Raw genomic sequence first — 14,086 nt, forward strand, 5'->3', positions numbered from 1 at the left:
CTGCGCGCGCGCGCGGGAGGGGCTGCGTTTCCGGCGAATCATCTAGACACCCGGATGCTCAGGGTGGATTCGGGGTTTTCAGCCGGTCTCTGTTTCCACCCTGCGCGGTGCCCGCCCGGCGCACAGCAGCAGGTGACAGACCCAGAGCCCCCCAGAATGGTCAGAGCGCTGGCTGCCCGGCGGGGACCCCGCTCGCTGCACACGCCAGGCCCGGATGCTGGCCGGCGGCCGCGTGACCACCGTGTGGGCCTGGCGGCAGGTTGACAGAACACACCTACACGGGTGACTTCGGGGCCCGGACGCATCCGCTCTGGCTGCCACCTGGCAGCGGGGGGGGGGGCCGTGGTGAGCCCCGCGGACGGGAACCAGCGGCCCGGAGGCGGGAGGTCAGCGGCCAGGAGCCCGTGAGACGGCGTGTCCCCGCCGTGTGCTCAGAGCAGAGAGCGAGTCCTGGTCTCCGCGTGGGGACACTGGTCCCACGGGGGCCCCACCTCTGAGATCTCGTCCACTCCGAGCACCCAGATGCCTCCAGGCGCCGTCGGCGGGGGCGGGGCTTCACATGCAGACGCAGGCGGCGGTGGAAACCCAGGAGCTCGGCCAGACCCCGACCTCAGCCTCCCACCGACCTTTCCCGGGAGCAGGCTGTGGGGCTTAGGGGCGCTGGGGGACTCGTCACCCCAAGAATCGTCACAGTGCTATGGTTCTGACCCAGTTTTGCACTTTACAAATACAGACTCATTTGGACCCACTAGATGTCGTGAAGGGAGGAGGGTGGTCGCGTCCGCCTCCGGAGGACGTCGAGGCCCGGGAAGGGCCGCGAGCTGCCGGAAAGCCGGGCCTGCGGGTGAGCCGGCGCCTGGGATGAAACCGGGCGGCCGCGCTGTGTCCCCTTGCCTCCCCTGGCCGCTCCAGCCTCACCCCAGACCACCGGGCCAGCTCCTGCCTTGGGCCTTCCCAGGGCCAGACTCTGTGTCTGACCTCACTTGTGCAGCCACGCCCCCGGCCACCCCCTCCCCCGGGCAGTTTCTGTACTTCCGTACCCACCTGGGGCTGGGCAGTTTTCTCCCCTCCTACTAGACCTCGACCACTGGACCCCGCGCCGGGAACAGTGCCAGGCTCACCCAGGGTGTGTTGAGCGAACACACAAGTGACAGGTGCAGCGGCCGCCTCAGCCCCGTGCAGGGGCTCCTCTTCCCGCCCCACCGGGCCGTGGCTTCAGTTTAATGAGTTAAATTGAAAGCAGGCAGCAGGTACGCCTGGCGGCCCAGGCGTCATGGTGTTAAACCTCTGGGCGTGGATGGCGGCCGGGAGAGCTCAGCGGTGAGGACGTGGGCGGGTGGTGCAGGCGGAGAGGCCCACCGACCTGGGGAGGAGGGCAACGGGCAACACAGCAACTTTGGGAGCAGCACCAGGGCAAGCAGGGAGAGGGCAGTGCTCGGGGAGCGCATGAGGGCCCCCTGCAGCCACCCCGCAGACAGGTTTCCCGGTGATGAGGATGCCTGTTTCCCCAGCGGGGGGCTCGGGCGGGGACCCGGGCAGCTGGGGGGTACACGGGTGCCGGAGGGGGGCAGGTGGGGGCTCGGGCGGGGATGGGGCCAGGCACCCGCGGTGACACCCGCAAGGGCAGGGCAGGGATTTGCCGTGAGGCTTGCTTCTTGGGCACCTGCAGCTGTACAAAAGCCGGGTGACCTGTGCACATCTGCGCGTCCGGGGCCAGGTGTGGTGTGGGGACACTGAATCCACTGAAAAGGAAGTGTGCTGGCCGCGTGCCAGAACCCGGCAGGGGGCATGTCCCAGGAGGAACGGACCCCTCAGGGGTCTGCGTGGGCAGCCGAGGCTGAGAGCTGCCACACAGATGTCCTGGGATCTGTCGCCCCAGGGCTGCCCCTCATCACTGCTGGCAGACGGCTGGGGTCACATCACCCAGGATGGCCCGGGGAGCTCCAGGCCGCAGCAATGTGGAGCCTGATGCAATCCCTGCCGTCCTGCACCGGCGGCCAGGCTCAGCCTGGACTCTGCCCTTCCCGGCCTCCAGCTGCCCCGCCCCCACCGGTCCCTCGCCCCGGGCCTTCCCCTCCCACCTCTCAAACTCCAGGGCCTGGAGCAGTGTGGCGTCCTGCGGTGAGCTGGGTCCCCCTGCATCTGCTCTGCCTCTTAGCGGGGGGGGGGGGGGGGGGGGGGGGCCGCTCGTCCCCTTGGGTCCCCGTGTCCCTGCTGCTGCTACGTGACGGGTCCCCAAGGTTCCAGGCGCCTCGGCCAGAGCTTTGCTCCTCGTTCCCTGTAGACCTCTGCCACGTCTTGTTTATCCACGCGTCCGTGGACAGACAGCGTTGTGGGCTGGGGGGCAGGCTCCTGCCTTTCGGCACCGAGAGTGAGCGGCCATGGACGGGGCCATTCCACACACATTCTCGCGGAGATTCCAGTTCCCCTCCCCCAGGGGTAGACGGCTGGCCTCGTGCTCGGGGAGCCTCGGGGGATTTGTCACTTGGTAATCCCCCCCACCCCCCCATGGCAGGGACCACGCGGGCTGGGCTGCAGGCGCAGGGGTGCTTCCTCATCCGCTCGGTGAGCCCCCCCCACCCCCGCCCCATCTGTTGCGCCTGGGGTGGGGGTGGGCTCCCCGGGGTGACCTCCAGGCTGGAGCAGAGGAATCCCGCCCCCGCCCCCTCCTGGATGCACCTGTCCCTCAAAAGCATGACTGCATCTAACACGAGCGACTCTGGCCGCCCGACGCAGCTCCCTGCTGTGCTCCTGAGGCAGTGGGTCCAGGGAGGGGCAGGAAGGAGCAGGAGGGGCCTGTCCCCAGTCCATCCAGAGCTGTCTGGGTGTGGACGCGGGAGCGTGGCTGGGCCACCACCCCGTGGAAACCACAGCCCCGCAGGTTGATCTGGACCATGTGCTAATGTTCAAGCTTGTCAGCGGGGGGACCGGATGGGAGATCAACAGGGTGCTTTCACCTTTCGAGACTCTCTGGTCCAGATGCTCGTTTGGTCTCGTGCAGCCCTACCCTCGGTTGGTAGGTGGAACTGGGCACAGGGACAACCCAGGACCACCTTCCCCGGGGGCCATGGTCAGAATAACACAAGCACACGGTCCCACGGTAGCCGAGCCCCCAGCAAGGGAACACCCGGCACAACGAGGGCGCATCACCTCCGAGACACCCCAAATAGGAGTTCTGATGTCCAGCCTCCTCTTCCAAAGGTACATCGCAGGACCACTGGCTGGCCCGCGGGTTCCCGTTCTGGGCGGGAGGAGAGGACAAGGAGAGGGGAGGACGGACATGAGAAGGACAGGACCTCCCTCCTCGCATCGCCCTCCCCAAGCAGAGACGTCCGGCAGCCAGGGGTCCCTGCAGCTTCCCTCTCCCGCCCGCCCGGTGCCGAGCCAAGGTCCTGAGGCTCGGCAGGTGTTGGCGGCACGCATCTGGCAGACGCACCTCCACTCGTCTGTGCACCACCCCGCTGTTTGCGGAGCACCCACTCTTCTCCAGGTGCTGTTCCAGGCGACCCCCACGGGCAGCTGCTCCTCCATCCTGGCCTGGCCGGCGGGGACACAGCAGACACATCACAGAAGAGGAGCAAGCGGTGCCCGGCTGAGGAGCCGCCAGGGGAGGCGGCAGAGACCTGCTCTTCGGAATCAGCGTCTGTCCTGTGTCAAGGGCTCCCGGAGGCCGGTGTTGGGGCAGGAGGGGGCCAGGGGGGCCCTGCTGGGCGTGTAACTCTGCAGCCCACCCCCAGCTGCGTCCAGAGAAACCCGAACGAGGAAAGCAGTGCGAGCTTTCTGCAGCCGCCTCCCGGGAACCAGCCCCAGGCCCGTCCTCACGACGGACGGCAGCTCTGGGACCGGCGCGGGGACAGCCCCGTGCAGCCCCGACGGGGCTGGTCCGCGCCACGTGCCACGAGGAAAGCCTGGCGGGACACTGCACGTGCTCAGAACACGGAAAATCAAGACTCACAGAGCTATAAAAATGAAGAGGTGTTAACACTTTGCTCAAGGAGGGAACCGGGCAGATGTTAGAAAGTTGAGAAGAAAATTAATTAAAAGACACTCTTGGGGGGCGCCTGGGGGCTCAGTCGTTTGAGCATCTGACTCTTGATTTTGGCTCAGGTCATGATCCCAGGGTTGTAGGTTCAAGCCCCAAGTAGGGCTTTTTGCTGGGGTCGCGGAGCCTGCTTAGGATTCTCTCCCCCCCTCTCTCTGCCCCTCCCCTGCTTGTGTTCTCTCTCTTTCTCTCTCCCTCTCTCAAAATAAATACATAAACTTAGAAAAAATACTGAAATGGGTAAGTAGGTGGAGGAAAAGTTGGGTTTTCCGTGGGTGGAGGCAAGGTCAGTGGAACACGGTGGGTAAGAAAGAATGTGCGTGATTGTCCATCACGGACGACTTCCAGAGAGGGTCCTCCTGGGGGGGAGGAGCCCCGCAGGGGGCACCTCTGTCCGGCTTCACCGTGCACCCTGCAGCCCGGCCAGGATCCCGCGCACAGCCAGGACACGGACTGGGTGTTCAGCCGGCCCCTCTCTGACTCGACTGACACGTTGAACCGCTTACGTTTATAGAATTGTAGCTCCGTGACAGGCAGGGGCCGCCGACACAGGCCGCCAGGCTGCTCACTGCGCTCCACGCCGACTGCTGTCCTCGCCTGCTGGTTCCCTGTGTGTGTGGCTCTGGAAGCATCGACCTCTGTGGTGACCTTCAGACCCACCCAAGATACTTCGTAGTTACAGAAGTCTGCGTTAAGCTAAAAACTTTTTATTTTCGACTGCACACGAAAACCCCTGTGCTCCTGTCCCCACCCCCACACACAGTATTTTGTCATGATTTGTATCTATTTCTGTGGCATATATTTTAACATATTTGTTGGTTATGGTTATTTCAGATACGTTTGCTTATACTTTTTTTTAATGTTTACTTATTTTTGAGAGAGAGAGACAGAGCGCAAGCAGGGGAGGGGCGGGAGAGGCAGACACAGAATCCAAAGCGGGCTCCGGGCCCAAAGTGGAGCTCGAACTCATGGATCGTGAGATCATGCCTGAACTGAAGTCACCCGCTTAACCGACTGAGCCACCCAGGCGCCCCGTTTATACTTTTCCTGCTAGACTTAGAAGCGGTTCACCAGCACCCCCGCGGTGACGCAGTGCCACGTGTTTGTCTATGGATTTCCCCGCAGCCGTGGGTTTCACGCTTCCTCGCGCTAGTGTGTTCTTCTACACTGTGATTCCAATTTTACAAAGTCCAAAAACAAGCAAAACTGAACAATACAGCTACATACACACGTACACACAGACAGATACATACGTGTGCATATTACATGTTCACCAGCATTGCTTTGTGGAAGCCAGTGACCCACATAACTTCGTGGGAGCGTCTGACAGACACGACGCTTTCTGAAGGGAGCCAAACACAGTGGGCTCCGTACTACCGGCTTTTACGAAGCTCAAGGCCAGGCCACCCTCACGTACAGAGACAGAGACCAGGACAGTGGTTCTCCGGCAGGGAGCGACCGGGGCACCGGAGAGCTTCTGGGGTCCGGGAACACCCACGTCCTGCACGGAGCAGGGTCACCCAGCTGAACACATCTGTAAAACTTATCCTTGAGATTAGGGCCCTGGGGCGCCTGGGTGGCTCTGCTGGGTGAGCGACCGACTTCGGCTCAGGTCATGATCTCGTCATTCCCAAGTTCAAGCCCCATGTCGGGCTCTGGGCTGCCAGCTCGGAGCCTGGAGTCTGCTTCACATTCTGTGTCTGTCTCTCTCTCAAAAATAAACACTAAAAAAGTTTTTAAAGAAGATTAGCACATTAACTGTGGGTCAGTGACGCCTGAATTAAGAGTTAAAGCCCAGGATCGAGGTGCGGAGGGGCTGAGAGCCGGACCGGCAGTGGCGGCTTCAGGGGTCTCGTGAGCTCATCACACCTTTATCTATGTGCCACAGAGAGCATTTTATATGTATCGAATCCTAATGAAAAGGTTTAAAAAAAATTTTTTAAACATTTTTATTTATTTTTGAAGGAGAGGGAGAGACAGATCATGAGCAGGGGAGGGGCAGAGAGAGAGGGACACACAGAATCTGAAGCAGCTCCAGGCTCTGAGCTGTCAGCACAGAGCCCAACGCAGGGCTCGAACCCACGAACCGTGAGATCATGATCTGAGCCGAAGCCGGACGCTCAACCAACTGAGCCACCCAAGTGCCCCTGAAAATGTTTTTTTTTTTTTTTTTTCCTGAAAACGTTTTTAAAGCGAACATATAGGAATGTACAAAAGTACTTTTTAATTTCTCATGTGCAGCGCTTCTTTTCCCTTTGTCGTGAAAATTTACAGGCTTTAGTGAAAGTCTAATGTGCAGCTACATAAACAGCACATAGATTAAAAAAATTTTTTAATGTTTATTTATTTTTGAGAGGGAGAAGGAGAGACAACATGAACAGGGGAGGGACGGAGAGAGAGGGAGACGCAGAATGTGAAACAGGCTCCAGACTCCGAGCTGTCAGCACAGAGCCCGACACGGGGCTCGAACTTATGAACCTCAAGATTGTGACCTGAGCCACCCAGGAGCCCTCCTCCAAATGTCTTTACAGTGGATTTGTTCAACCAAAGACCTGGTCCAGGACCACATGTCTGTGTTTGTAAATCTTTTCTTTTTTTAATTCTTAATTTACATCCAAGTTAGTTAACCTACAGTGTAGTAGTGATTCCAGGAATAGAATTTAGAGACTCATCACTGACATAGAACACCCAGTGCCCATCCCAACAAGGGTCCTCCTCAACGCCTCGGTCCATTTAGCCCATCCCCCGACCCAATAAATCTTTTAATCTATGATAGCCCCGTTCCCCATGGCTTTAACTTGGTGACAGGCTGGGACCCACCATCCTGCGACAGGTCCTGCAGGTAAAGGAGGCAGGTGTCACACAGCGGAGACCGACTGGCTCTGGTGGGAGGAGGGACGTTTGGGCTGAGTCCCCAGAGGCGGCCAGGCCCCAGGGGAGACGCCGGGGGCGGGGCCGGGCCGGTGGGCGGGGCCGGGCCAGTGCGTGCGGTGGGGCGTGTGGGCGTGCCCGGTGGTGGGCGAGCCCGGTGGAGGGCGGGGCCGGCGAGCCGACTGCCTGGGGGCGTCGCGGAGGGTTGCAGGGGCCAGCTCACCACCGAGCGAGCGGAGCCGCACGTCAGGTGCGGACGTCGGGGCTGGACGGCCGCCTGACTCCCTGAATCACCTGCCGGGTATGCTCGTGTGCCGGGCGCTGACCTCAGCGTGCCGGACAGTCAGCTCCTTGATTCCCAGACAGGCAGGATGGGCCGGGTCACACATAGTAACAGCTCCCCAGAACGCAGCGACTCAAAACCTTACCGCCGTATTTCTTGCTCCTGCTGTAAGGTCACTGGAGGGGTGCCGGGGGCTCTCTGGGGGCGCGGGGCCCATGGTGGGTGTCTGGCCGGCTCAGGTACCAGAGTAGGCAGCTCGGTAGGAGCCCTCCAGAGCTCCATCCGGCGGCGAAAGCCTTGCTTCTCCTGACAGCTCGTCAGCCCGACCTGGTTCCCGGGCTCTGACCCCAGGAAGGCGGGAGGCGCTGCCCACGGGTGCCAAGCACCTGGGAAGCTGGAAGCATCCCAGCAGATTATGGCCCCATTTTACCGAGAAGAAACCAGTTTAAAAGGATAAAAGGAAGTCACCCAAGGCCTCACACCTGGTCATGGGAAGGTAGGGAGGGTTGGTCCCCAGCCTGAGGGGGAGGATGTGGGGGCAGGGGCATCTGTTCCAGCTCAGCTCCCGTCCAGGACACCCGCAGGGGAGGCTCAGTGATGCTGGGCTTGGACCAGGGCCCCGAGGCGCCAGTCTGAGCCCCGGCTCTGCCCAGAGCCCCATTTTCTCCCCCGAAGCAGGTATCCTGTGCCATCTCTGTCCACACCCGGGAATGGTGGTCAGTCTCGGGTTCCTGGAGGCTTTTCCTGGGCTTGGCCACGCAGAGGCCTGGGCCAGAGGGGCCCCTAGTCCCCACCGCGGCTGGCCCCCCAGCACTGAATTCTAGAAGCAGGGCTCCTGTCTGGTGCCCCAGCCCCCTGCCCCCCAGTCCCAGCCCCCCCTGCAGGCCTTGTGAGGCCCCAGCACCCTGCTCGTAGCCCCTTCCTAATGTCCAATGACGCCTCTGGAGGAGGGCTCTGTTCCCTGCAGGACGCTGACTGGTGTGGGGTGACGGTGACGGTGACAGCATCAGGCCTGGGACATGAGACAGGGACAGCGCACGCTATCCTCTGACAGCTTCCCGAGGGCCAGGTACCAGTGCAGCTTCTGGAAAATCCTTCTGTCTTGGAGTTCCTGTTCCAGTGAGGGAGACACACAATAAATACCGTAATAAGTAAAACGTAAGGTCTGTCAGATGGTGAAAGCCGCCCTGGGAGAAGGGGGCCTCACGGTCCTAAGTGGGGAGACCAGGGCCTAGGGGAGAGCTGGGGGAAGACAGGTCCCTCCTGGCAGAGGGAAAGCTAGTGCAAAGGCCCTGGGGCAGGAGAAGTGCCCCAAGCGTTCAGGAAGAGCACCAAGGCCAGAGGAGGGAGGGACAGGTGTCCAGTGGCTCCTACTTGGGGTGACGTGGGACTGTTGTGGTTTTAAAGACCCGCATGCCTGTCTCCCACTTGGCTCTTGTGCTGGGCTAAATAACGTCCCCCCGTTTCATGGCAGCCTGCAAACTCAGGATGTGGCCTTATTTCAAAATAAGGTTTTGCGGATGTGCTGGTTAAGATGAGGTCATGTTCAAGTGAAGGTGGTTCTAAATCCAGTGACGGGCGTTCTTACAAGAAGGAGCGAGACACGAACACAGAACAGCCGTGTGAAGACAGAGGCGGAGATGGGAGGGATTCAGGCCCAGCCAAGGGTCCCAGCAGCCCCCAGAAGCTCAGGAGGGCGCCGAGGCCAGCCTCGCCTTGACCCTGGGCTGCGGCCTCCCCAGCTGTGCGAGGGGGCATTCTTCTCACCCCTCCGGGGTTTGTGGTAACTCGTTAGGGACACTCAGGTAGGGGGTGAGAAATGGCCAGATCCTGGATCTGTTTTGGATATAGAGCCGACGGGATTTCCAGATGTGCTCAAAGGGGCAGGTCAAGGACGCCGGGCGAGCAGCAGGAAGGGTGGCCCCACGGGAAGCATCCGTGGTGTGGCCGGGTGTGTGTGTGTGTGTGTGTGTGTGTGTGTGTGGGTGTGTGTGTGCTGGAGTTGCTGTACTGTCAGTCCTGTCGGTACAGCCAACAACCCCGGAGCAGGGGCTGCCCAAGCGGAGGCCCCTTGGTGGGCACAAATCACCAATCCCTGAGAGGCTGGGCCCCCACCTAAGGACAAACAGACAGCCAGGGCCCGGGGCAGGACTGGGCTTCCCTTCAGATGCCTCCTGGACCCGGGCTTCCTCCCCCGACGTGAGTCCCTGGGACCTTGCCCCGGTGGGTCTCTCTGCCCGCTCGCTTTGCCACCAGCTCCCGAGCTCCCTGGCACCTCGGCCCCACCCTGGTCAGGTCCCCTTTCCTGGGGCGGCTGGGGCTCCCTTACCTGAGACACGGACTGACTTCTCATCGTGGCCGAAGGCAGAGAAAACAAATAAAGGGTCTGCCCACAGAGGGGAATATTATTCAGCAGGAAACCCGGCTCCGGGGCAGACAGCCTGACCGCTGGCCCTGCATGAAAGACGCCAGACACAGAAGACTGCGGAGTGTGTGATTCAAACTCTCGAACTGCGAGAGCATGACCTGAGCCGAGATCAAGAATCAGACACTTGGGGCGCCTGGGGGGCTCCGTCGGTTGAGCGTCTGGCTTTGGCTCAGGTCATGATCTCACGGTTCGTGGGTTCGAGCCCCATGTCAGGCTCTGTGCTGACAGCTAGCTCAGAGTCTGGAGCCTGTTTCAGATTCTGTGTCTCCCTCTCTTTCTGACCCTCCCCTGCTCATGCTCTCGCTCTCTCTCTCTCTCTCTCTCTCTCTCTCTTTCTCTATCTCAGAATAAATAAATACACTTAAGAAAAAGAGCCTGGGGCCCCTGACATCAGTGCTGGGAGGCACCCGCCCCGTGGCACACAGACGCTGGGCTCACCTCCGGGCTCACAGCACTGCCGGAGAGCCTGGGCCAGTGGGGCCTCGGCCTTCTCACCTGTGACATGGGGAGGGCGGCAGGACCACCGCTCAGAGCAGAGCCTGCCCCTCGGAACACCTCCCCCAGACCCAGACCCTCGCTCGGGACACGGCTGGGGTTTTGGGGGGTAGTTCCCGTGGTACAAAACCATCCACTCACTGAGCCTGGGAGCAGCTCTGTGGCAGTGAGCACGCCCACCATTGTGCACCCACATGTGTGTCTGGTTCCAGAACATTCTCCCCACCCCAGAATAGAGCCCTGGGCCCATCGGCAGTCACTCCTCACTGGCCTGCTGCTCCAGGCGCTGGCAGCCACCAACCTGTCTGTCTCTGCGCTTACCCATTCCACGAGGGCCATGCAATGGGCCGTGCAGCATGTGACCTTTGACTTTCCGGCGTCGGAGGCTGCCAGTCCCACAAACAAACGTGTGTTCCCACGTGGTTATGTAAGTTGTCCGTTCCAAAAACCCTAAGCCACCCTCAGACGTGCCACCGGGTGGATCGTGATTTGTGTTCATCCTCAGCCTGGACTCACTTGGTGTATCCAATGAAAATCCGCGAATTCAGCAACGCGCTGAGACTAGACTATTCACAGGACCCCCGCCTGCCTCCGTGCGCCCCAGCACAGAGCCGGCGTGAAGGCATCGAGGCCGGCAGGGGCGGGGGGGGGGCGGGAGGGGGCATCAGCCGGGGCAGGGGGGGCAGGAGGGGGGTCAGCCGGGGCCTGCAGACACAGCTGGGTGGCAGGTGGGACAGCGAAGCCGGGATCGGGCGGCCTGGCCAGGTTGGGACAATTCTGGGGCTGGGGCCTGGGCGTGGTGGGGGGCACTCTGAGGAAGCCCCCCGGGCCCTGGCCTGTCCCTGTCCAAGCCCTGTGGTGACGCAGGCCGGCCGGGCTTCTGCGTACCTTTAAGATGTCCTGCCAGGCTCGTGACTGTGTGACCTCCATCGGCAGGGCGGCTCCGGTCCGCGTCAGGTTGAGTCACCGCTCCAGGCTCTCGGCTAAGGCCTCCCTGGGGAGCTGCTGAGGGTAAGTACTGGACCCCTCCGTGTGGGGGGGATGCGGGGGGAAGCGTGGGGCCCCGAGCCTGCCGGTGGCTCAGTCCCTTTCCCCTCAGGCCCTGGAGGATGCTGGCACCAGACCTGCCTGAGGGCCGCGCCCACCAGCCCCCAGTCTGGGCCCAGAGGGTGGTGAGAGAACCCCCAGGCGAGCAGACCTTCCCGGTCCCCTCCCCCCAGCCCCTTCCAGCCACCACCCTGCTGTTTGTCTCTGGACTTGCCCGGTGGTGACACTTCACGTGAAAAGAACCCTGCGAGATGTGGCCTTTGGGATCTGGCTTCTCACTTCCCAGGGGCCACACGTGTCAGTGCTTCCCTTTATAATGAACTTCATGGGGTATAACTCAGATCCATGATTTAAAAAAAATTAATGTTTATTTTTGAGAGAAGAGAGAGTGAGCAGGGGAGGAGCGAGAGAGGGAGAGAGAAAGAATCCCAACCAGGATCCTCGATGTCAGCAGAGCCCCGCATGGGGCTCCTACAAACCGTGGGGGGTCACGACCTGAGCCAAAACGGGCTGAGCTCCCTGAGCCACTCGGGCGCCCCTCATTCGCCACGAAACGAAAACATTTCAGTGCGTTTTGAAGCCATGTGCCCAGCACGACCCCAGTCCCCACAGGGCACATCCATCCCTTTCCCAGGGGTCCCTCCCCCCAGAGCAGGGATTGGCCCCCCCACCGGTGGTTGCGGTGACGTCCCCGCCAGGGGACGCTGGGCCGTCGGGGTCTCTGGGTCGGGCTGCGGAGAGCGCTCGTGCATGTCGGTGCAGGACGCGACCTCGGTCTAGGTCTTCTGGCTGCGGAGAACATTCTCTTCTCCTGGTGATGGTCATGCGTTCCCAGCGCTGGGCTGTTAGCTGTGGGGAACGTTTCCGCCCAGGACCCCGTGTAGGTACCTCGGGGACGGGGTTTCGGCGTTGTCGGGGAAGTTCCTGTTTTGAGTTATAAAACTACCAGGATTCTCAGCCTAGAGGGACAGAGGTGTTGCCCTTCCCTCTGGGCCGGGGCTGGCAGGGGCTGGCACGCCAGGCCTGGGGGAGGGCCAGGAGCCTCTTAGGAGCCCTCAGGCTGTCACCTTCCCCACCTTCAGGGAGCCGGGAGGCTTAGTCCCGGCCCACCCCCTCCCAGCGCTTGAGAACCGGAGCAAAGGCAGGGGTGGGGTTAGGGGGCGGTGGGGTTAGGGGGGGGGGCCCTTCCTTTGCTTAAACAACGTCCGAAGGCCTGAGGTCAAGCCTGTGCCCTGGGAAGCTTTGCAGGCTCCCCGGGAGGAAGACAGAGACCTTTCCAGCCTGAGCGCTGGCCGGCTGGAGTCAGCTTGGGACTTGGGGACAGGGAGGTGCCCTGTCAGTCTGGAAGACTCTTCCAGGAGAAGGTGGCTCAGCTCCATTGCTCTACTTAGTTTCATTGGGGCCTCGCCCACTTTCCAAGGAGGTAACCGGAATGCCCAGCGCCCGGAGGGGACCCACCTCAGGAGCCGGGTGGGGGTCGGAAGCTGCCACCAGACCCACCTCCCTGCCGGCCAGGTGTCAGCCGGGTCTGAGGAGCAGGGGCGTTGTGGGCCGGGTGACAGGGACAGGAGCCCCGTGGAACTCCTGGCGAGGACGGACTGGGGACTGGGGTGTGCCCTCTCCTGCCCCACCGTGGTGTCACTTACCAGGCCCATCGGGGACTACTTAGTGGGTCCCAGCCAGGGTCGGCCTACGGCTTCTGCAAAGGGCCAGGCGGCGAACACGGCTTTGCCACCGCACGGCCCTGCACCTGCCGCAGGCAGTCCACACGAGAGGACGTGGCCGGCTTGGGTCTAGATAATGTGAAGACCTCAAACGACACTAACTGGCCAGAGGACTTGGACAGCCGTCTTTCCGGAGAAGACGAGCAGGTGCCTAACACCCGCAGGAGAAGATGCTCGTCATTAGGGAAATGCAAATCAACACCGCGGCCAGAAACCGCTTCACACCCACTTGGGCGTCTATTTTTAGGAAATCAAAAAATAACAAGTGTTGGTGAGGACGTGGAGCGAGGGGAGCCCCGTGCGCGGTCGGCGGGGGTGCGAACTGGGGCAGCCTCTGTGGAAGATGGGGTGGGGGCCCCTGAATGGATTGAAAATAGAACCAGCCTGTGATCCAGCAACCCCACGTCTGCGTATGGGCCCCAAGGAGTCGGGAGCGTGAGGAGATATTTGTAACCCAGGGTTCACAACAGCCAAAATGTGGAAGAAGCCCCAGGGTCCATGGATGCTGAAAGGACAACGGACAGTCAACACGTGGTCCACCCCATAATGCAGCACTCTTCAGCCTTGAAAAGAGAAAGAAATTCTGGGGGACCTGGCTATTTCAATCCCCACATTGGGCACGGAAATAAATTATTTTTAAAAAATGGAGATTCTGACACGGGTGAACCTGGAGGACACGCTGCGAACGGACAGGAGCCGTCACGGAAAGACACACAGTGCAACTCCACTACCTGAGGCCGTAGAGCAGACAGAGGTGGATGGTGGGCGCGGGGCCGGGCGCGGTCAGCGTGGAGTGAAGAGGGCGCCAGTCTGGGAGACGAGAAGGTGCTAGAGGTGGACGGTGGCCGCGGCAGGGCAGGGTGGGGTGCTTGGTGCCCCTGAACTAGACACTTAAAAATGGCTAAGATGTCATTTATCAAGTTACATTTATTTATTATTTTTTTTGTTTATTTTTGAGAGACAGAGAGAGACAGAGCATGAGCAGTGGAGGGACAGAGAGAGAGGGAGACACAGAGTCGGAAGCCGGCGTCAGGCTCTGAGCTGTCAGCACAGAGCCTGACACGGGGCTCGAACTCATGAGCCCTGAGATCATGACCTGAGCCGTAGTCAGATGCTTAACTGACTGAGCCACCCAGGCGCCCCTCAAGTTACATTTATTTTACCACAATAATTAGAAAAGAAGGACGGAAGGAAAG

At 61.0% G+C, this 14,086-nt stretch overlaps 1 protein-coding gene and 1 long non-coding RNA gene across 2 annotated transcripts; both read left to right on the forward strand.

Annotated features, from left to right (window-relative positions):
* Positions 1–2,594: 2,594 nt before the first annotated feature.
* Positions 2,595–4,086, forward strand: LOC115278210. The gene is made up of 2 exons (XM_029922640.1): positions 2,595–3,016; positions 3,105–4,086. Exons 1-2 carry the CDS (start codon positions 2,932–2,934, stop codon positions 3,716–3,718), a joined length of 699 nt encoding a protein of 232 aa, XP_029778500.1. The 5' UTR covers positions 2,595–2,931; the 3' UTR covers positions 3,719–4,086.
* A 3,039-nt stretch (positions 4,087–7,125) lies between these two features.
* LOC115278177 lies at positions 7,126–11,416 on the forward strand. The gene is made up of 3 exons (XR_003902743.1): positions 7,126–7,214; positions 11,056–11,130; positions 11,219–11,416. It is a non-coding gene; the product is annotated as an uncharacterized LOC115278177 (long non-coding RNA).
* Positions 11,417–14,086: the final 2,670 nt, after the last annotated feature.

This window comes from Suricata suricatta, chromosome 14, assembly GCF_006229205.1.
Source record: "Suricata suricatta isolate VVHF042 chromosome 14, meerkat_22Aug2017_6uvM2_HiC, whole genome shotgun sequence".
Lineage (NCBI taxonomy): Eukaryota > Metazoa > Chordata > Mammalia > Carnivora > Herpestidae > Suricata > Suricata suricatta.

What these genes read in the sequence shown, in the direction of transcription:
- LOC115278210 (XM_029922640.1), top strand. Translation starts at nt 2,932, where the DNA reads ATGGGAGATCAACAGGGTGCTTTCACCTTTCGAGACTCTCTGGTCCAG. An exon ending in TGCAGCCCTACCCTCGGTTG is followed by an intron (nt 3,017 to 3,104) that starts GTAGGTGGAACT and finishes GTCCCACGGTAG; the next exon opens with CCGAGCCCCCAGCAAGGGAA.